This window comes from Schistocerca gregaria, chromosome 4, assembly GCF_023897955.1.
Source record: "Schistocerca gregaria isolate iqSchGreg1 chromosome 4, iqSchGreg1.2, whole genome shotgun sequence".
NCBI lineage: Eukaryota > Metazoa > Arthropoda > Insecta > Orthoptera > Acrididae > Schistocerca > Schistocerca gregaria.
This window is the reverse complement of record NC_064923.1, coordinates 760,519,952-760,544,052: the sequence shown is the minus strand read 5'-3', so window position 1 is coordinate 760,544,052 and position 24,101 is coordinate 760,519,952. Positions and strand designations below refer to the sequence as shown.

At 41.3% G+C, this 24,101-nt stretch overlaps 1 protein-coding gene across 3 annotated transcripts in view; it reads left to right on the top strand.

Annotated features, from left to right (window-relative positions):
- The window catches only part of LOC126266722 (non-homologous end-joining factor 1-like), a 117,554-nt gene that overhangs the window by 18,037 nt on the left and 75,416 nt on the right, over nucleotides 1–24,101 (top strand). For all 3 annotated transcript variants that reach the window (XM_049971196.1, XM_049971197.1, XM_049971198.1), the window contains one exon: nucleotides 12,898–13,036. In XM_049971196.1, coding sequence (XP_049827153.1) covers nucleotides 12,898–13,036 — 139 coding nt within the window. The remainder of the gene's footprint in view (nucleotides 1–12,897; nucleotides 13,037–24,101) is intronic.

Genomic DNA, 24,101 nt, shown 5'->3' with positions numbered 1-24,101 from the left:
TTAATGAAGTTACCAAATGGGCTGTGATTACATTGGTCCTGTGAGCCCACACTGCCATCCTGGCCTCAACTTCCATGGATTATCAGCACCATCCACAACCCTTAGTACTTACTTTGGCCTAACTATCTTTGACCAACCAAAGGAACAGTCAACACCACGTAGCAGTTCCACCTGCTTTCTTTATTTCGGTTGTTGTCCTCAGTGTCAACGTAGTGAATTGCTACACTGGCTAAAAAATGGGGTTTGTAATTTGGACACTGACTAAGGTAAATAACATAGCCGACAGATGCACAGTTGCGTTTCACAGTCTTTTACTTTCATTTTTCACAATCCCACATATACACATTTAATACAGCCAGTGTACTATTGTTTAACTTTCCATAAGCCCCATTAATAGTTTGCAGGCAAACCTCCACATACTGGTGCAATAGTTTACTATTGAACATCTATAAGCAGTAAAAATGTAACCACAAACTTCACGGTTCTCGAAGAATAAAAAGGTAGGTATGGAGCAGACGCTGTAAGTGTTTTAACAGATGGCCTATTGATGTAACACTTATTCCACTCTTAAATTGATGCATTGTTGTCGTTATAGCCGAAACAGGTTCCCCGTCTGAAACTTGGCTGTGGACTGACTGTCTCGTGATCAAAAATCAGGCCCTTTTAAACCATCACAACAATAGGTACTGAAACTAACCATTGTTTGAAGATAAATTTACAGAAATTGCAATTAAATTGTAACTCATTAAATTAACTGAATACGCCGAAAAATTCATTCTTTTCAACAGTTTCTTCTACTGCAAGAGTTAGGGCGATTTATTTGTTTAAATTAAGAAATAAACAAATACTATTATGCAAACAATACTTTAGGCAAAACTGTTAATTATTTTGGAATTAATTAAGGGATGGTTTTGCTAACATGTTTCCGGCTAGAGCCAAATAGATACTTTAAGAATACTAGCATTTTGTCTTCCAGATGTTTACAATTAGTACAGAATTTATATTTGTTTATACGTCAACAATAGAATTTAAGCTACGAAATAGTTACTGATTTCGCCCTATATTGAAAGTATTAACTAGCAATAGTCAAAATAAATTAGAAAAATCAGTTATATACATAAAACTAAGCACAAATTAATGATGTAAATAAAATAGAAAGAAACTTCCACATGGGAAAAATTACTAAAAACAAAGATTCCAAAAATTACCAAACGGGAAAGTGCCGGTAGAAGGGCACAATAAAATTACACACAAACACACACACAAAATTACGGAAAGGATGTGGGTTTTAAGGGAGAGGGAAAGGAGCCATTCCAATCCCGGGAGCGGAAAGACTTACCTTAGGGGGAAAAAAGGATAGGTATATACTCGCGCGTGCGCGCACACACACACACACACACACACACACACACACACACATATATATATATATATCCATCCATACATATACAGACATAAGCAGACATATTCAAAGGCAAAGAGTTTGGGCAGATGACTCCTTACCCTCTCCCTTAAAACCCACATCCTTTCATCTTTCCTTCTCCTTCCCTCTTTCCTGACAAAGCAACCGCCGGTTGCGGAAACTCGTAATTTTGTGTGTATTTTATTGTGCCTGTCTACCAGCGCTGTCCCACTTGGTAAGTCTTGGATTCTTTGTTTTTAATATATTTTTTCCCATGTGGAAGTTTCTATTTTATTTACATCATTAATATGTAATATGCACTTTTAGAGATGTTATGGTATATGGAAAATGTTTATAGTCAAGAGTTTTTTTGATTTTGATTATCATGAAATACAGAAAAGCAGTTCTCAAAATAAGTGTTTAAATTAAAAGTGTATCCACATGTTTTTTTACAGATTGTGTTGATACCAAAACAACAGGTAGTCACATTCACACAGGTGTTGGTGAATAGGGTATACTGAAGTTTGGAGTGCTCAGGGCAATAATTAACAAGCAAGCGAAGAACTTCATATCACCACCTGATGAGAAATGTTAGTTACTAAGAGTAAAGAAAATGAAGAACAACTCAGCTTCATCCTCAGACTAACGGAAGGATAGAACAAGTTCATTGGATAGTTGGAGAGATACTTGGATGTTATGTGAATGCACATCATTCAGATTGGGGCACATATTTATGCTTTGTAGTTAGTACATATCTCAACAGCAGTGAGCAAGCATGCATTATTCATATGTTACATGGTGCACACCTATTGGGTGAAATTAGTGGCAGTTTGAAAATTTATGCAAATGAGAGAAAAGGGTGATGCTAGTGGCAGAAGATGAGGATCGATTTCTGGGAATGACCCGAGGGTGAACTTCAGCAGTGCGAGAGAGGGATCGTCACCATATGCTCGATATGCAAGAGCTCAATGGAAGGAAGTCCACGCATCGTGCAGTTGTTCGGAGGTAGACCAGAGGGATGTCCCATGTCAGAGAGAGGTGATCGAAGCAAAACCGTATGTTTGGAAAGCAGATTTACTTTGGATATACTCCAGATGGTGGTGTATAGAAAAAAGATGCTGTCACAATTCAATGTGATTAGACAGAAAGGAGGCAGGAATGGTAGTCAGTCCTAGAATTTGCAAGAAAAGTGAGAGAAGTGTGGAAGAAGATCCAGTGAGTGAATAGTAAAGTGTTGGAGAAGACAAAGATTTAGCGAAGCAAGCCGGAATGTTTCCTAATGGGAAAACATAGGAGTTTGTAACATGGTACCTGGACACACACAAAGCAGTTGACACCACTAAAGCCAAAATTTCTAAGATCAACAATTGGGCATCTAGGGCCATTCCAGAGTGCAGGAGAACTGATTCCATGGGAGATTGGAATGAAAGTGAGCAAAGAACCAAAGGATAAGAAATAAGGGGATGAACAACAGGAGGTCCAGATACCTTGTGCTCGATATGCATTGAAACTAAGAAATGAATCAGTATGCATTGTTTTTTTGTGATTTCAGCTACCATTTCTCTTATGTGCTATAAAGCTTGTTTCATTGTTTTAGAAAAGGTTTCATGTTTTTGTTATTGTATTCTATTTCTTTAATGTATCAAGATATGCTGTCAAAGAAGTGGGCTTCTGAGGGAAGGGTAGGTGATAATGGTCCCTGTCCTCAGATTGCCATATAGAGAAATGGTCAGAGGAGAAGAATGTTAGTACTGACAATTTTGTACCTCTTTGCCAGAGGCAGAGGGGGGGGGGGGGGGGGGGGGAGGAGGAGACTCCAATATCATCATGTGGATGGATTTGCTGTATTTTCCAGGCATCAAGATAGTGTTACCCAGTCACAGATGGTCATTGAGTTTAGTATTTAATGTTTGGGAATTATGGAATGAGGAAAGCAGACAAAAAGAGGTGTTTTCAAGGGTACACCAGTTAGCGGGTAGTAACAGGGTACTGGGAAAGGTTACCAAGGAACACAGGAAGTTACTTGGGGCATATGCACGATTAAAAGAGCATTTGCAGGAGACAATCAGATTAGTGCCATCAGGCAGCACTCCAGATGAATCCAGACAGGTAAAAAGGGGATATATTTGCAAAGGTCCCGAGTTTGAGTCTCAGTCGGGCACACAGTTTTAATCTGCCAGGAAGTTTCATATCAGCGCATACTCCGCTGCAGAGTGAAAATCTCATTCTGGAAACCTCCCCCAGGCTGTGACTAAGCCATGTCTCTGCAGTATCCTTTCTTTCAGGAGTGCTAGTTCTGCAAGGTTCGCAGGAGAGCTTCTGTAAAGTTTGGAAGGTTGGAGACGAGATACTGGCAGAAGTAAAGATGTGAGTACCGGGCATGAGTTGTGCTTCGGTAACTCAGGTGGTAGAGCACTTGCCCTCGAAAGGCAAAGGTCCCGAGTTCGAGTATCGATCGGGCACACAGTTTTAATCCACCAGGAAGTCTCAAGCTGGGGGATATTTCTGTAACCATCACGCCCCATAAGAACTTCAATATGGTCAAGGGTATCATATTTCACAGAGACCTTCTTTTGCAGTCCAACGATGAGCTGCACGCCAATTTAGAGCGGCGAGGTGTACATTTCGTCCAGCGTGTCCACCGGGGTCCGAAAGATTATCAGGTTGCCACCGGTGCCTTCATCTTGGCCTTTGAGGGTGATACATTGCCCGAGAAAGTCAAGGTGATGGTCTACCTGTGTGATGTAAAGCCCTATATCCCTCCCCTGATGCAGTGCTTTAAGTGCTGGAAGTTTGACCATATGTCTTTCCACTGTACTTCCAGCGTCACATGCCGAGATTGCAGACGCCCAACCCAATACTGCCCCGCCTCACTCTGTGAGCACTATTCGTCTTCCTCGCCTGACTGCAAGATTCTCCAGAAAGAAAGGACAATCATGGAGTACAAGACCCTGGACTGACTGACCTACACTGAGGCTAAGAGGAAATTTGAACACCTGCATCCTATGCGTATGTCATCATCTTATGCTGCCACTAAAATAGTTCTGGTACCATCAGCTCCACCAACCCAGGTCACCTCTCAGAACCGGAAGACTACACCTGCCCCCTCAATGGTGGGGGATAAGCGTAAGTCTTCTTCGGCTTCTCTTGCTAAGAAGTGGTACTTTGGTGGGTCACTCCCTTCCTAGGTTTCTTCTAATGGGGAAGACAACACCCGCCAGTGGCTGAAGACCCCAAAAGCAGCTGGTTGTAGGGGTCCACGCTCATTCTCAGTCCCAGAGACTGAGCCAGTGAAGTCCTCCCAGGCAGGGAAACCCAAGGAGCAGCGAGAAAAATCCAAAAAGAAAACCCCAAAGACCAAGGAAATTGCAAGCTCTGCGGCTGAGGATGAGGTGGAGATTTTGGCGTCTGCTGAGGACCTAGATCTTGCCAAACCCCTGGAGACAATGGATATAGACTGTTCAGGCAATAAAGCGGTGGCAGTAGGTGACTCTGAGGTATAAACTGCCTCATTGAATATTCCATGCCTTCCCAGTCTCAGGATGTCATCCTCCAGTGGAATTGCTATGGTTCTTTCCACCACCTGGCTGAGCTTTGGAAACTGTTAAGCTTTACACCTGCTATCTGCATTGTCCTCCAGGAAACCTGGTTGGCAGCAATGCGGACCCCTGCCCTCCACAGCTATAAGGGATATTACAGGAACCGTAGTGACTATAATTGAGTGTAAGGTGGCGTTTGCGTTTATGTCTAAACTCGGTCTGTAGTGAACATGTACCTCTTCAAACCCCTCTTGAACCTGTGGCTGTCAGAATAAGTACGACACAGGAAATAACAGTCTGCAATGTATATCTCCTTCCATATGGTGCCGTACCCCTCAATGTATTAGCTACACTGATTGATCAGCTTCCTAAACCTTTCCTCCTCCTGTGAGGTTTTAATGCCCATATCCCCTTGTGAGGTGGTACCATGCTTACTGGCCGAGGCAGAGATGTTGAAGCTTTAGTGTCGCAATTCGACCCCTGCCTCTTAAGTACTGGGGCCGTCACACATTTCAGAGTGGCTCACGGTAGTTGCCCGGCCATTGATTTATCAATTTACAGCCTAGGACTTCTCCCATCTATCCACTGGAGAGCACATGACAACCTGTGTGGTAGTGAGCAGCTCCCCATCTTCTTGTCACTGCTCCAGGGTCAGGCACACGGACGCCTGGTCAGATGGGCTTTAATTTAAACAAGGCATACTGGGAAACTTTCACCTCTGATGTCACCAATAAGTCTCCCCCACATGTTAACATCGATGTTATGGTTGAGCAGGTGACTACCACAGTCGTTTCTGCCTCAGAAAACGTGATCTCTCGTTCTTTATGGTGCTCTCGGTGAAAGACAGTCCCTTAGTGGTCGCCAGAAGTTTCTAAGGCAATTACAGAGCGTCGGCGAGCTCTACAGTGACATAAGCAACACCCTTCCCTAGAGCATCTGATAACCTTTAAGTGCTACCTTGGCTGTATACGCCAGCTTATAAAACAACGGAAGCAGGAGTGTTGTGTTTGGTACGTGTCGACCATTGGGTGCCATACGTCACCTTGCGAAGTCTGGACGAAGATCAGATGTCCTTTTGAGCACCAGGCCCCTGGCGTTACCATCAGTGGTGTGCTATGTACTGATGCAAACGCGATTGCCGAGCACTTTGCTGAGCACTTTGCTCAAGCCTCTACGTTGGAGAACTACCCACAGCCTTTTGCACCCTCCAGTGGTGGATGGGGAAGAAAGTCCTCTCGTTCACTACAAGCCACAGTGGACCCTATAATGCCCTATTTATGGAGTGGGAGCTACTCAGCGCACTTGCACATTGCCCCGACACAGCTCCTGGGCTGGATGGGATCCACAGTCCGATGATTAAACATCTCTCATCTGACTAAAAGTGCCATCTCCTCGTCATCTTCAACCAGATCTGGTGCGATGGCGTCTTTCCGTCGCAATGGCGGGAGAACACCATTGTTCTGGTGTGCTCAAACCCGGTAAAAACACACTTGATGTGGATAGCTATTGGCCCATCAGCATCACCAACGTTCTTTGTTAGTTGCTGGTATGTATGGTGTGTCGGCGGTTGGGTTGGGTCCTGGAGTCACGTGGCCTACTGGCTACATGCCAGGGCGGTTTGCGCCAGGGTTGCTTTACCACTGATAATCTTGCGTCCCTCAAGTGTGCCATCCGAAGAGCCTTTTCTAGATGCCGACACCTTGTTGCCATGTTTTTTGATCCACGCAAAGCATATGATGCCACCTGGCGACATCATATCATTGCCACATTATATGGGTGGGGCCTCCAAGGCCCGCTCCCGATTTTTATCCAGAATTTACTGTCGCTCCGTACTTTCTGTGTCCAAGTGCCCCTCATATCCAGGAGAATGGGGTCCCACAGGGCTCTGTATTGAGTGTATCACTATTTTTAGTGGGCATTAACGATCTAGCAGCAGCTGCAGGGCCGTCTGTCTCGCCCTCTCTGTTTGCAGACGACTTCTGCATTTCGTACTGCTCCATCAGTGTTGCTGAGCTGCGCCTATAGGGGGCCATCCACAAGGCACAGTCATGGGCTCTCATCCACAGCTTTCTGCTTTTGCCTGGTAAGTCGTGTGTCATGCACACCTATGGGCGTCATACCGTTTATCTGGAAACAGAACTTTACCTTCATGACAATCCACTTACTGTAGTGGAGACATATCGATTCTTTGGACTGGTTTTCGACACCCGATTGACTTGGCTACCTCACCTTTGTCAGCTTAAGTGGAAGTGCTGGCAACAGCTCAATGCCCTCCACTCCTCCGCTGCCTGAGCAACACCAACTGGGGTGTAGATCGCTCTACTCTGCTGCAGTTCTACAAAGCCCTTGTTCAATCCCGCCTTGACTATGGGAGTCTGGTTACGGTTCGGCAGCACCCTCAGCATTGCGTGTACTCGACCCATTGCACCAATGTGGCATTCGCTTAGTGACGGGAGCTTTTAGAAAGAGTTCGGTGACCAGTGTCCTGGTGGAGGCCGGAGTCCTTCCATTGCAGATCCGACGTTCACAACTGCTTGCGAGTTGCGTTGCACACATTCCTAGTTCTCCTGAGCATCCAAATTAATATCTCCTTTTTTCACCCACGACATTTCATCTCCCGTATCGGCAGCCCAGGTCAGGGCTAACGATTTCGGTTTCTATGCGTTCCCTTCTGTCTGAAATGGAGTCCTTCCCTTTACTACCTCCCATCCAGGTCCGACCGCTTACACCTCCAAGGTGGACCTTTCACATGACCCTAAGGACTCATTTACTCCCGCCGCTTTCTGCTGTCACTTCCTCTCCATTCTTGACGTGTTCCGGGGCTCTGAAGTGGTTTACACCAACGGCTCGATGGCTGATGGTCATGTTGTCTTCACCTACGTCCACAGAGGCCATTTTGAACAGCATTCCTTGCCCGATAGTTGCAGTGTATTCACTACAGAGCTGGTGGCCATCTCTCGTGCACTAAAGTATATCCGTTCATGCCCTGGGCAATCGTTTCTTCTGTGCACTGACTCCTTGAGCAGCCTACAAGCTCTTGACCAGTGCTACCCTTGCCATCCTTTGGAAGCATTCATCCAGGAGTCCAACTATGCCCTGGACTGGTCCCATCATTCAGTGGTGTCCGTGTGAACCCCAGGGCACGTCGGCATCCCAGGCAACGAACTTGCCGACAGGCTGGCCAAAGAGGTTATGTGGAAACCGCTTCTGGAGATGGGAATCTCTGAACCTGACTTGCATTCTGACTTATGCCATAGGGTTTTTCGGCTTTGTGAGACGGAATGGCATAACAGTACACACAACAAACTGCTTGTCATTAAGGGAACTACGAATGTGTTGAAGTCTTCCATGCAGGTCTCTTGTAGGGAATCAGTTGTTCTCTACCGGCTCCGCGTTGGCCACGCTCGAGTGGCCCACGGTTACCTCCTGCGCTGTGAAGACCCTCCTGAGTGTCGGTGCGGCCCCTGGTTGACGGTGGCCCATATTCTGGCGTGCTGTCCCACTTTGACTGCCCAGTGATGAAATCTTGGGTTACTGTACTCGTTGCTGCTAATTTTATCTGGCCTCATCGGCTGATTTAGTTTTATTTTTAATTTGTGAGGGTGGGTTTTATAATTTGATCTAAGTTTTAGCACATGTCCTTTGCCCCTCTGTGTCCCCCATCCTAGTGATTCTAGGGTGGAGGTTTTAATGTGTTGCAGAGTGGCTGGCTTCTCCTTCTTTATTCTCATGGTAATCTGCTTTGTAGTTTTAATCTCTTCATCCAGTGTGTTTTTCTTGTCCTCTTTTGTCATTTACACGTTTGTTGCCCTTCATCGTTCTTGTGATTTTTCCTTTCATTCCATTTCGAGTTGTCAGTCTCGTTTGTTTTATTCTCACACTTGTGGCATTGTTTTATTTGCAACGAGGGACTGATAACCTCATAGTTTGGTCGCTTTCCCCCTCTTTTAATCCAACCAACCAAGTTAGAATCCAGCCAACACAATATTTCATAGCAATGCTGTGAATAGGCAATAGGCATCAGCAGTGATGCAGCTGCAGTGTAATGTGATGACGTCTAGCAAGCAAATACACAAAGCTGATGGTGCATCACTGTGCAGGCCTACATATGTCACTCCGCAGACCCCTGGTTGGCACCAAGTAATCATAAACAGAGACACAGGGTTTGTCCACTGTCTGGTGTAGCATCCTCAGCAGAGCGGAGTGTAACAGGTGTTGCGATTTGACAAGCATTGTTGTATGAAGTGCTGTTACTGTAGTTTGTGGACACAGTAGAAAGCACCAAGTGAATTGGCAGATTCTGTACCTTGCCCACCACAAACTGACCAGAAATTCACCAATAGTTGGTCTTGCATAGAAAGAGATTCTCATTGTTTCAGGCATGCCCCTGGGACCCATTCATTCCTGGCAGTGTAGTGGAAAGAGACCAGTAGTGGTGTCATTAGTGCTTTCAAGTGATAGGGCACCATGTTGGGAACTTTCATACCAGTATGTGTGTTATAAAAGGGTACTGTGAGAACTGCAGTCCATTGAGATGATAACCTGCATCTTGAGAGGGTATGCTGCTGGCAGAGAGGCACAACACATGGTAAATGCCACCCATTGTTAGAGCTAGTCAGTGGATGTGGTTAATTGATGAACAAGTCAAAGTTTCCAATAAGTGCAACTAGTTGGAAGAGGCAGTCATTTGACTAAAACAGAGCTGAACATTTGGGATATTTAGTACTATTGTAAGAAGCAGTGAGGAAACACAGAAGCTGCTCATTGGAGAAAAGACAGCAAATGGACTCTAAAGCTGAGTGTTCTGAGGTACTTTACATTTCACATGTAGAAACATTTTTTTGCAAATACTATTGCATGTGTTATCAAAAAAAGTTATTTTTAGTTTTGTCAAAATGAATGTAAGGTTTACTTGTGACGAAATGGAGACAAGGGGTATTTTCCTTAATCCAGCAATGAAAACTTTTCAGAGTGAAAATTAATATTATTTAAGAGTTACTTCCCATTTTATTAACAGAAAAATTATTTATTAATATATTTGTTCATGTGTCATCTTTTTGTTGTTAAGCTAAAAATATACATTTTGATTTTCTTAATTTATTTCGTGTTCTGCATACTATCAAGAAACTTTTTTCTTGCTCTCCATAATGATATTCAAATTTACAGTCATTTTTAAGACTTTTGCATCCAGTCTGAGAGTTTTAGCCTCATTAAACTACAAAATCATACTAAACACCAATGTCTGTTTATACATAATTCACTGTCACAAATTTGGGCATTCTATTTCCACACATTGAAAAAGGTAGCACTGATTTTAAACACTTTTATTCTTCTCTGTGTTCCTAATCCCTCTGAACCATCCAGCAACATGAAAATTACTGAAGATTTCTGTAAACAAATATTTCAAACACTTTTAGCTGAAACAGAAGGGGTTCTGTGTAGAGGAAATGTTTTCAACTCTGCCCACTGTACATGCTTGGTTTGCTGGTGTACTTTATCCATATTGCTGTGTCATGCATCACTGTGTTGCCATGGCACTTTTTATTGCACACTTGATTGCAAGAGTGCATGTTTTGTGGATCTAGCTCTCTCATTTCATAAACGTGCATATATTAAAGTTTTGTGTGATTAGTAATCACATTTTTACACAATATCATCTGTAATTGCTAATATCTGTGGTCATTGATAAATAAAATATTATTTATTGTTTCCTGTGACAGCTTGATTTCATTTCTGCTATCCATATTTTAACCATGGCATAAAGGGGTAATTTGAATAATGTTACTGGCATAATTAATCTTTGTGACACCCCTCAAATAAAAAGTGCTATGGGTGTATTAAAATTTGTGTACTTTGTAACCCATCAGTATATTGGTTGAACTGTACAAACAGCATTCACTTTCTGTGCTGGAAAAAAGAAATCTTGCAAGTATTGTCAGATGCTTTTGTGTAACTGATGAATGGAGAACTTGTTTCTCTGCAGTGGTCTTAATGACATGGAATAAAACTTTAAATGTATGATAATAGTAAAATTTATTTGGATATTCTTTTAGAAGCAATTAAGCAATATTTTTCTTATTTCTGTATTTTTTATTTCTGTGTTTCCCATTGCATGCTGCTTATAACTTGTATTCAGCAAAAAATTTCCTCTGTGGGTGTTTTCATCAAACTAATTTCCTTTCTGGAGTGTAGATATGACATTTATTGGGGATATTTGTAAAGTTTCAATTATCACCTCAAAAATTAGTTACATAATTGTGTGTTTCTTTTCTGGTACGTGTCTGCATGCCTAGTACATATTGAAATCTACACACCACAGCAGCACAGGACACTAGAGGATTCAAAACAAAATGGGGCAAACCATTAATAATGTGTAGTCATTGTGTGGTTGCTGTGGTGTGAAGGGTTTCAATGTTCACCAGCACTACAAACCTGCAAATAAACAAAAAAATATTTATATAGCTTTATTTTTTCAAGGTGATAATTATAATTTTGATTGCCCGTAGTAGTTGACATCCTTTTTGTTGGAACTCACTCTGTTACTGGCAAGTATTATTTACAAAATTTAATATCAGTCTCATCAAGATACCACAATGTTCCTGATGTATAGTAACCGTGCTCACAGAGACAGATGTTGTTTTGCTGTTGTGATTGCAGAGCATTTATCATTGCTTTAGGCCTGCTTTGATGAATGGGAATTTGATTGAGGAGGGAGGCATGTTATGGTAGTCTGTGCAGTTGCGTAAAGCCATTGCTCGTGAGTGGCAAAGTGGTCAGCGCATCAGCCTAGTGAGCAGGAGACCTGGGTTTGAATTCCAGCCTTGGTAAAAATTTTCATTTGTTGCTTCAGTCTGCATAAATTCATCATAGATGTTTGAGATGTGGAAAGGTCTCTGGAACCATATAGTTTTATTTGAGTAAAAGTATCTATGCCTGGGTTTCAAGCAGAATCCCACTTTTCCTTCAATGCTGAATTGCTGTTCCAGTACGGTTCCAGAGCCTCTGCAATGCTTTGCAAGCTTAAGCGGAAAACCAGTGGGCTGAGGCGTGAATGGAGTATGGATTAAAGAGGGAGGCATGCTATTCTAGACTGTGCATTTGTGTAAAGCTGCTGTGCCAGGGTGGCATAGTGGTCAGTGCATCTGCCTAGATTTGTCACTTCAAACGGCATATATGCATATTTCATGACTGAGTTTGTGAATATCATAATGTGTTACATAATTGGCTGTATATTTCAAGTACATTGACTTAGAAGTTAATGTTTATTGTACCACCAAGACGCCATAGATCTTAGAATGGGACACAAATTTCAACTTCATATGCCTACCGGTTCCTGAGAAAAAGAGTTTGAACATTTGGATAGAAGAATGGACAACGATGTCGATTGAGACACAGATCCGTAAAAACACACGTGCGCACACGTATGCTTGCTGCCCCCCCCCCCCCCCCCCTGCCACCCCCCTTCCTACCTGCACACATGCATACACATATTCTCTCAATGCCACAATGATTGGACAATGTAGATGACTAGGATACTGCAGCCATGCGATTCGCCCCACTCCCTCCGAAAAAAGACACTGCCAGAAGGCTCCTCAGTGATTTCAGTCTTGCTTATGCGCCTGTCGACCACTGAATAATGCAACAAAATTATTGTATTTCAACCAGCACCATGCAGTACCTCATTCACATTTCAGTGTGCTGAAAGTAAATTAGAGATATGATAATACTACCTACTTCATATTTAATTAACAAATTTAAACTATAAAGTGTATTGGGAACTGTAAATAAAAAATAAAATTTTTGTCATCTGACTGAATTATTTATTGTGGGGTGTTCTAGAATTGGAGTTTCTTTTTGCACATTACATTGTAAAATAAATTTTAGTTTCTTGCAATAACACAGTCACTGATATTCTGTTGCTTCACTTGTTACATGTCTACAAAATTTGCTTTTCAGTTTATGCAAGAAGTAACAGTTCCTTTGGCGCTAATGGTAAAGGAGCTTCAGGTTAGAGTAACACAATTATATGAAATTTTGAAGAGAAAAGATGTAGAAATTCAGCAATATAAACTGGAGGGTGCACAGATCTGCAGAAGTAAGTTACTCAGTTGTATATGAAAAAAAATTTTATGGTGGTTGTTTTAAGATTAATTGAACATAGAGCTGTAAGAAAGCTTGTGGGTTAAGTCCCATTTAGTTAGAATACACTGTGTCTGCTTTGTTTTTCTTATTATTATTCTTCTTCTTCAAATGCTTGTCAAATTAATTTACAGGAAAACAAACCTTGCTTTCATCATTTTGTCTGTGGTTAGCTCTTCCAACCAGTTTTTGGTTTTCTGATCCCTATTTACGTTTCAAGATATCACAAAATTATAATGTTTGTTGCAAACCTCTCTTTAACAGGGAGCTGGTTTGACTGATTATCCTTCAACTATGTAAAAAGCTGAAGATAAAAGTTGGTAAATTAGAACAAAACCCTAAAGTTTTGATCTTACCTCGATTTTCTATGTACATTGTGTCTCCTTCTGTGTGCTGGTGCAGTCATCTTGAGATATAAATGGGTCCTACATGGTGCAGAAGGATCTTTGGATTCTTTTCATTTGGTATATTGACATTAATAATAAAAGCTCCAGAGGTTTATATTCTTTTTTTTTTTAATTTGTGCAGTCACATATTTAACAACACACAATATTCTGTGCAAAAAAAAAGAACTGCCACCCATCTTTCACATCTTGTCAACAACTAATATGCACATTCGAATGGCCATGAAGTTAGACCAAAGTTGACCAGTGATGCTCAACTAGGAAGACTGAGATGTTTATATTTACATATCAGTCTTTGCCCCCAAAGATAAAAATTGGTAGATACTGTGTGCTTATGCACACAATATGTAAGGCACACAGCCTGTGATTACTACATATTTTATATGGATCATAAGCCCATGGTAATTTTATTTGTATGGTCAGGTGACATTCCTAATTGTTATAATGGGCACTTTGAAAAATTTATCTTTACTTCTGGTGCACCACTTCTCTACCACAGCATGTAATCATTTAGCTTGTACTACACATGCCCTCCAGTGGCGAGATAGGTAACTTTGCAGCTTGTCTGCTGCCTCTGTTAGAACTCCACCGACAGCATAGTGCTGTGCAGCAAGCTTGTGGCAGTCATATTTTCTGCCAACATCCATGGATGGTACAAGGAGTTTATCAATTGTGCACTTTTTATCAGCTGGATTTTAATCATGGTAAGCATGTGTGGGGAGTGCCTTTTATGATTTGATTTCATGTACTGTAACATGACAATTTTATAACAAGTTCATAAGGTACATGGAATTTATTGTATATAATACATCTAAAAGCAAAGATGATGTAACTTACCAAACGAAAGCGTTGGTATGTTGATAGAGACACTAACAAACACAAACACACACATAAAATTCAAGCTTTCGCAACCCACAGTTGCTTCATCAGGAAAGAGGGAAGGCGAGGGAAAGACAAAAGGATGTGGGTTTTAAGGGAGAGGGTAAGGAGTCATTCCAATCCCGGGAGCGGAAAGACTTACCTTAGGGGCGAAAAAGGGACAGGTATACACTCGCGCGCACACACACACACATATCCATCTGCACATATACAGACACAAGCAGACATATGTAAAGGCAAAGAGTTTGCGCAGAGATGTCAGTTGAGGCGGAAGTACAGAGGCAAAGATGTTGTTGAATGACAGGTGAGATATGAGCGGCAGCAACTTGAAATTAGCGGAGGTAAATTACAGTGTCATCTTCAAACAATCTAAGGGGGGGGGGGGGGGGGTGCTCAGATTGTCACCTAGATCATTTATGTATATCATGAACGGCAGAGGGCCTATGACACTACCTTGCGGAACACCAGATATCACTTCTGTTCTACTTGATGATTTACTATCTATCACTACGAACTGTGACCTCTCTGAGAGGAAATCACGAATCCAGTCACTCAACTGAGATGATACTCCATATGCATGCAATTTGATTAGTAGTCGCTTGTGAGGAACAGTATCAGAAGCTTTCTGGAAATCTAGGAATATGGAATCGATCCGAGATCCCTTGTCGACAGCCCTCATTACTTCATGTGTTGACAAGAACGATATTTTCTGAATCCGTGTTGGTTATGTATCAATAAGTCATTTTCTTCAAGGTGACTCATAATGTTAGAGTACAGTACATGCTCCAAAATCCTACTGCAAATTGAGGTCAGTGATATGGGTCTGTAATTCATTGGGTTACTACTATTTCCTTTCTTGAATATTGGTGTGACCTGTGCTACTTTCCAGTCTTTAAGAACAGACCTTTTGTCAAGTGAGCGGTTGTATATGATTGCTAAGAAAGGCACTATTGTGTCTGCATATCTGCATACTCTGAAAGGAACCTGATTGGTGTACTATCTGGACAAATGACTTGCCTTTCTTAAGTGATTTGAGTTGTTTTGCAACATATTAGGTATCTACTTTTATGTCACTCATGCGAACATCTGTTCTGTTTCGAATTCTGGAATATTTACTTCGTCTTCCTTCGTGAAGGAATTACGGAAAACTGTATTTAGTAACTCCGCTTTAGTGGCACCATCATCGGTAACATTTCCATTCGATCGCGCAGTGACAGTATTGACTGCTGCCACTGGTGTACTTACTTTACACACGGCCAGAATATCTTTTGGTTTCCTACCATATTTTGAGACAATGGTTCATTGTGGAAACTATTAAAAGCATCTTGCATTAACGTCCGCACTAAATGTTGAGCTTCCATGAAACTTAGCCAGTCTTGGGGATTTTCCTGCAACAGTGTTCTGATGTGTTTTGTGTACCATGGTGGATCAGTCCCGTCTTTTATTATGCGTTATGAATCTATCTATTGTTGTCGATACTGTCTTTTATTATGCGTTATGAATCTATCTATTGTTGTCGATACTGTATCTTTGAATTTGAGCCATATCTGATCTACACTTACATAATTAGCTTGGAAGGAAATGGAGACACTCTCTTAGAAAAGCATCAAGTGAATTTTTATCTGCTGTTTTAAATAGATATATTTTGCATTTATTTTTAGTGGTTTTAGTTGGTATGGTGTTGAGTGTCGCTACAATGACCGTGTGTTCACTGATCCCTGTATCCATAATGACGCTCTCTGTTAGATCAGGATTATTTGTGGCTAAGAGGTCAAGTGTGTTTTCGCAACCATTTACAATTCGTGTGGGCTCATGAACTAATAGTTCAAAGTAATTCTCAGAGAAAGCATTTAGTACTATTTCAGAAGATGTTTTCTGTCTACCACTGGCTTTGAACATGTATTTTTGCCAACAAATCGAGGGTAGATTGAAGTCTCCACCAATTATAACTCTATGAGTGGGGTACTTATTTGTAATGAGATTAAAGTTTTCTTTGAACCGTTCAGCTATTACATCATCTGAATCAGGGGGGTCAGTAGAAGGAGCCAATTTTTATTTTGGTATGGCTGTTGAGTATAACCCAGTAATTCATAGTAACTATCTATTTCAACTTCACTACAAGATAAACTACTACCAACAGAAACAAACACAGCACCACGTACTTTATTTAATCTATCCTTCCTGCGCCTCTGTAAAAATTTCAACAGAATTTATCTCCGACTTTAGCCAGCTTTCTGTTCCTATAACGATTTAGGCTTCAGTGCTTTCTATCAGAGCTTGAAGCTTTGGTACTTTTCCAACACAGCTATAACAATTTACAACAACAGTACCGACTGTTGCTTAGTTGATTCTCGTTGTTTCTTTGCCCTGTACCCTTTGAGACTGGAGCCCTTTTTGATCTTTCCCGAGACTGTCTAACCTAAAAAACTGCCCAGTCCATGACACAGCCCCTGCTACCCATGCAGCCGCATCCGGTGAGTAGGGGACGCCTGACCTATTTAGCAGAACCCAAAACACCACCAACCTATGGGGCAAGTCGAGAAATCTGCAGCCTACATGGTCACAGAACAGTCTGAACCTCTGATTCAGACCCTCCACTCAGCTCTGTACCAAATGTCCGCAATTGGTCCTGTTGACGATGCTGCAGATGGTGAGCTATGTCTTCATCTCGCTAGCAAGACTGGCAGTCTTCACCAACTGGGATAGCCGCCGGAAACCAGAGAGAATCTCTGTCGATCCATAGCGACACACGTCATTAGTGCAGACGTGAGCCACCACCTGCAGTTGGCTGCACCCTGTACCCTTCATGGCATCCGGAGCCGGCCAGAGTGGCCAAGCGGTTCTAGGCACTACAGTCTGGAACTGCACGACTGCAACGGTAGCAGGTTCGAATCGTGCCTCGGACATGGATTTGTGTTATGTCCTTAGGTTAGTTAGGTTTAAGTAGTTCTAAGTTCTAGGGGACTGATGAACTCAGAAGTTAAGTCCCATAGTGCTCAGAGCCATTTTATTTTGGCACCCGGAAGGACCCTTTCCACATCTCAGATGACTCCCCCCAGTATGCACACGGAGTGCACATTGGCTTTCTTCCCGTCCTTAGCTGCCACATCCCTAAGGGACTCCATCACCCGCCTAACATCAGAGCTCCCAATGACAAGCAATCCCACCCTATACGCTTGTCCAGACCTCTCAGGATGACCGGCCACTGCCGCAACACGTGAGGCCGCCCTTGGTGGCTCAGAAGTACTTTCAGCAGTGGGCAGTACCTCAAATCTTTTATGGGGGCATAAGGGTACAGCCTTGCAGCCAGCACCAACTTTCGCCTTCCACACAGGGATTTGTGACCCCGCCACAGTTTGCCAATCACTGTCAGGCAAGTGTCGACCGGCAGGGATGTCCAAATCTGAGGGCACAGTGGCATCAGAGATCCCAGGCAATGCTACAGGTTCCAGAGGCCCCAAAGCGCTCACCTCGGGTGTCCCAATGTCAGTGCGGCCCAGGGCAACAGCCCGGAGCCTGTCGACCGTGGCCAACACAGCTTCCAGATGTTTACGAATGGTGTTCAATCCCCCCCTGAATCCATACACAACAGGTGCAGTCCCTATCCATCCTTAACAATTTTTTTCCCCTCTCTTTTCTCACAAGCCGTTCAAAAGAAACAGATGACTGACGACTAAGCGAATTTACACTATATGGGTACTAAAACGTGATGCTACAACTCTCAAATGCTATAATATCCCTGAAATTTGTGAATTAAACTGTGCACGTACACAAAAACACGCAAAGAAATTAAGAATTAAACTATAAAACAAATAAGTGAGCTAATTTAAAATAATTTCTGGTTACACATTTTTATATTTGTACATAATAATCATAACTGGAAAATCAAAATTTGTGTGTCATTTGAAGGAATTTCAACTATTGAGTAATCCATTTATTTGAATTTATTGGGAAGTACAATATGCAGCAAAAAATGAGATGTTACTCACTTCCATTACAGAGTGATGCAAGCATCAGCCTAATATGGAATCTGAACTATGGTTTTATTGGACTTTTTCTTGTATACAAAGTATTACCAGAGGCAAAAGTTGCATAGTAATCAAAAAGGTCATAGTGCCAACAGTGGCTCAAAACCCAAATGGTTGGTCATTTTTTTCATTTTGGGTTTATAACCAGGGTACTTAACCACTGAGTCAAAGCAGCAGAGTGACCTAAAGGAAACGGACAGTTTTCATATGAGTAGTAATATGTTTTTTTTTTTTTAAATACAAGATTAAAAGTTAACTTCTGTTTGATTTACATAGACATTTACATATCTCCAATTTTCATATCTTGAGCCATATGGCATTAGTCAACCAGAGCCACCTCTTCCTTAATGGCAGTTTTCGTCTCCATTCGACTTTGGGGTTTGTTAACATAGGTGCTCTCTTTCAAATAGTCCCATAAGAATGTCACAAATGGAAAAGTCTGGTGGTAGTCTGTGGAAAATATTCATCACACCTAGCATGGGTGCATTTGCAGTGTGCACTGTTGCGCAATCATGTTGAAAATAAGCACGCCCTGTGTTTATCCATTGTCTCCATAATTTCATCAGAATGTCTTTATCTTGAGTATGTAACATTCAGAATTTGTTGTATCTGTTATGCTCTCCACCCCAAAAAAACAAGACCTGATTAGCAGTGGCTATGGCACGTCACTGAGTTGCACATGTCGAGTAAAGAGATCTTTTGTGAACTAGGTAAGGCTATTCGGGGGCCTAAAAACAGTTGTTGTTTGTAAAATGAAACATTTAAGTGAAAGTATACCTCATCGGTCATATACACCATTGCATTCGGGTCATCTTCTCATTTTTGGAAGCCCTAATGATTGCCTCTTTCACAGTGGAGATGTTTTCAGGTTCCTTGCATTTTTAATCAGGATCTTATGGGTTCTTCTTGACAATATTTGCTGCTGTTCTGAAACCAGTAACACACCTTATAGTGGTATTGCGACTTGGAGCTGTGCGATGAAATTGGGTACAAAATATTTGCCACATTGCAGCAATGGACTCAGCATTTAGGAGGACGGTATCATACACAAACACGCAATGCTCTATCACCCACATTGCTACAGAAATGGACAGTCCTGAAGTGAGTAACATAAAATGCCCCATATCTGTTCTAACTAGAAACACAAGAAAATACAAAGTCATGAATAACTAACTTTTAATTGGTCACAGAATGACAATGAATGTGAGTGCACAGTGAGTAACATGACTGGAATACATTTGACAAATGAGGGCTCAGAGGCTCGAGTCGTCGTCGTCGTCGTCTTCAGTCCTGAGACTGGTTTGATGCAGCTCTCCATGCTATGAGTATGCAGATAAAAAGTTTCAATTTCTGGCAGGTGCCACTCTGCGCATATGTCGGATCAGGTAATAGTTATCAGTAACCGGTGGGTTACTACTGGCATAGTCCATATAAATTCAGGCAGGCTAAGAAAAAATCTTACCATTATAATCTTGAATGATATTGAATTTAGCATATGTTAAAATGAAGGACTAAGTAAGGAACATTCATTTTTTTGTTTTCTTCAAAAAAATTTCTGCTCCGTGATGCAGCCCTCCAAAGATGACACTGCGCATACCATTTTGAAGATGCGAATATTGGAAAAAAATTTTAAACTGCTGTTTCTCTGGAACAGTTCTAGATTTTTTGGAAGACAACTGCTTTATGATTACAAAGAAATCCTCCAGTTGGATTTATCTGTCAGAGTTCTTCTATTATAGAATTCTGCTCTAATTTATGGATTTTTTTCCCCCGAAAATGCCAATGCGTAAACTTTTTTTTTTCTGTTGATTAGTACCATATTGTTCTACATTCCCTGAAAAGAAGAGCTTCCACTTTTAGGTTGAACAGGTTTTATAAACAGTTGAAATTTTTGCCATACATAAAACCAATTATATTCCACTTTATCACATAACAGGCTCATAAAAATCAAAACCTAGCCTTATTTAACATAATTTTAGTTTTGAAAGATGACTGAGAGACACATTATTCAAGCATTTTAAATGGTTCCAAAATGTACGCGAAAGGTCCAAAGACTTCAATTTATACAACTTTGTGCACTCTGTTTTGTACTGAAATTAGCCAGTCGATGAACTAAAATTGTGTTCCACTGCTTCAGTATCTTCCTTTGATATAGAGTTATGTCTTGTTGTTGAACCAATAGGAAGTGGAACACTTACAGTCTTCAAAACATCGTGAACAGGAAGTGAGCACTGATGGCATTGTTAGTGTCCTTCAGCTGGGAACCTATATCCAGCAGCTGGTCGATGTGGTGACATAAAGTTCACTACAATTTCGTTTAACTCATAACTGGTGCCTACAACCTCTACAATCCACCAGTCACAGTCATACACATACGCCACAAACATCCCCCTTTTCAAGTTGTGAATCTGAATATTATTCTGCTGATTCTGAGATGTTGGTCAAACGAATGGAATTTCTTCTTTCTTGCTCTGTAAAGGGCATGCCATATGAGTTTGCCTATCACTTTTGAGTCCAAAAAGTGTCTTCTGAATTCCTTTCACAGAAGTAGTTTCTTTGGACCATTCTTCTTTTTTCTGCTATCATAATTCTCGATTTCCTCTTTGGACGAAAGAATGAGGGCTGTGGATGTGTAAGGTTTCATGACTCTCGTAAAATCCTCAGCATCCTGAATCACAACTGTATTTGGTCTGGAAATATTATGTTTTGTAACATGATGCTTTAGCAGGCCTCCTACACCATTACAAGGACCCTTCCCATGACCAGTAGCACTGTATACCCAATCAATTCGCACAAGCAACTTACTCAATTCAAACAGCTGGCAATGATTTTTAAAAAGACTAGGAGCACCATCAGAAATAATGATGATCTTCTCTGCCCCTGATTGCAGTTGAAGAATTTTGCGTATTGCTAGTAAAGCATGTGCTGAGTCATGTCTGTGTCATCACTTATAAGTGCAACACTTGTGGTTTTACAATGAAGGCTTTACGACCGGACGGTACTGTTGTTGATAATTCTTCCGAGTTATATGGCTGTGGTCCATGGAATTCTTCTATTCCTAACATTTCGTCCATTACTAGAATGAGTACTTCTTATGGGAGAATTACAGACCAGTCCTTAGCAAAATCACAGTGAAGCACTAAACGTAGTTCTTTTTTTCTCCCATGCCGCATATGTAATTCCTGCAGAGTTACATCCTACGTCTGCCAGGCCATGTGTCTGTAAAGACAGTCCTCCCTTTCCACGGCAGTCACCACATTCTTGAAACAAACAAATCTCTCGCTTTACGTCACTGACTACTAATGACTTCATATGCCAAACCAAAGTGTCATATGTCATATGATCCAGTAAATTCTTCAAAGTTACCACACAAAGTTCAAAATTTGCACGCAGTACACACACAGACAGACATCTGTAGGTGGGTGTGGAACTACCCACTTAGGTCGTAGTGCATAAAGTTTTGATCTTCCAGTATGTGAAGTTGTGTAGTTGCTATAAAAAATTGCAGAACTTTCTTTAATACTTCGAATCCTCTTCACTTTCACAAATTTTTGACTTCCAACTGTTTCAGTTACAGTGTCTTTTTTTTGGCACTCTGGTGAGAACAGTCCCATTTATCTTCCAGATAAAATGACTGCACTATTTGAACTTGAGCTGCTTCCACAGGATGACCACAATAAGGATCTGGTCTTCCAAGGACTCCTTTTACAGGCCTCACATTTCTTGATTTGTCTACCATGTGCTTTGATACTGATGGAACATGGTTCCAAATTGTTTTCTTTGAAAATGTCTCTGGAATAATAGTTAAAACTCGCACCTTTTCACTGTAGGGTGTACAGTATTTAACAGATCAATTGATATTTGTGAAAAATTCCTGGAAAGAGATGCAAGAGTGCTTTGGTTCATTTTATTCTGAAGACGGAATTTCTACTTTGAAGAGTGTGGTCAGTTTTGCTGTAGTGTATTCATCCATAGCTTTAGTAATTTCTCTGTACTTTCTTGATGCATAGAGCTTATGACTCGACTTCACTGACAACGGTTTCTTAGCAGAACTAATACCTACCTCTGTAGTTGATTGATTCAGGGTATTTAATTCTTCCTCTATTGATGCAAACTCTGCATCATCTGCACCATGGGAAGCTTCACCTTGTTCAGATACTATCATTGTTGCTATTCTGTCAAAGCATTTAGAACACAAAAATTCGTCACTGGAAGCATCTTCACTTTGAAGCAGATTCGTCAAATGAGAACTCTTAGCCCCAACCTGAACAGAGTCTGTTTTTTTGTTTGTATTATATATCGCTCTTTTATGGATACGCAAATAGTCAACACATTTCACTCTCCTGTGGCAACAGTTAGAAGACTTTTCAAACAATCCTTTTCACAAAGCACACTGCAAGTGTGTCAACTGGCAAATTCCTCACGAAAACACAGAACTCACTAGAAGGTCTCAGATTTCTTAGAAGCCTCTTCAGCAAACAAATTAACTCTGAACAGCTACAAACAGAAACCTGCAATGAACAACCATGACAAAGAAACTGACAAGAAACTACAACAAAGTGTAAGAAATATCTGCAACAATGAAAGTGAAAAGAAATATCTGCAACAATGAAAGTGAAAAGAAATATCTGCAACAATAAACATGAAAAGAAATATCTTCACAATGAATGTGAAAAGAAATAACTGCAACCAAGACAATAGAAATAAACATTGTAACAAAGAAATTAGTAAGAAACAACTTCAGCAAAGACATACATTACCCTTGAAAGTTAAAAAAAGAAAGAATTTTTAAACTAAAACCTGTCCAACTCAAAAGTGGAAGCTCTCCTTTACAGAGAATATAGTACTACATAGTACTAATCAACAGAAAAAAAATCTAATTTTTCTGGTCTGCCATCTTGGGGGAAAAAAAGATGTAAATTATAAAAAAAAAAAAATTCAAAAGGCGGCAGTAAAAGAACTTCTACAGATATGTCAAAACGGAGGATACCAATGTAATCATAAAGCAATTATCTATCAAATAAAAAATAAAAAAATTCTAACCAAATATCTAGAACTGTTACAGAGATACAGCATTTTAAAAAAATTTCCAAAATTTGCATATTCAAAATGGTGTTCACAGTGTCATCTTTGGAGGCATATATCTTGGGGGGGCAGGAATTTTTTTGAAGAAAACAAAAAAAAATGTGTGTTTCTTACTTACTTCTAAATTTTGACATATGCTAAACTCAATAATATTCGAGACTATGAAGGTAACCCCCTCCCCCAACCCTGCCTGAACTGATACGGATTATGGTTAACTCTTCTACTTTTTTGCTGGGGTGGGGGCAGGCATCACTGGTTCATGATGCAAAGATATTCATGGTGTCTTTAGTGGCATTAGATGATGCGAGGAGATCCCAGTCCACTGGGACCAGTGCGTACAGACAAATATGAGTGGGCAAATGCATCCCCATTGTCGTGGTCACCCGGTAGATGGGGCCGGCAACAGAAGGGAGGCCAGCTCTACATTGAGATCAGCAACAAAGGGCACTTTCTCATGGAGCAATGACAGCAAACTGGTGAGGAGAGATGCTAAAGATGGTGACTGGCTGCAACCTCTGCTGCTGGCCATGCCAGCTCATTGCAGGGGTGAAGAGCCAGCACAAGTTGCAGGAAACAAATGTGAATGATAGGAAACTGGGACGATGGACGAACAGGTGGCAGCAAG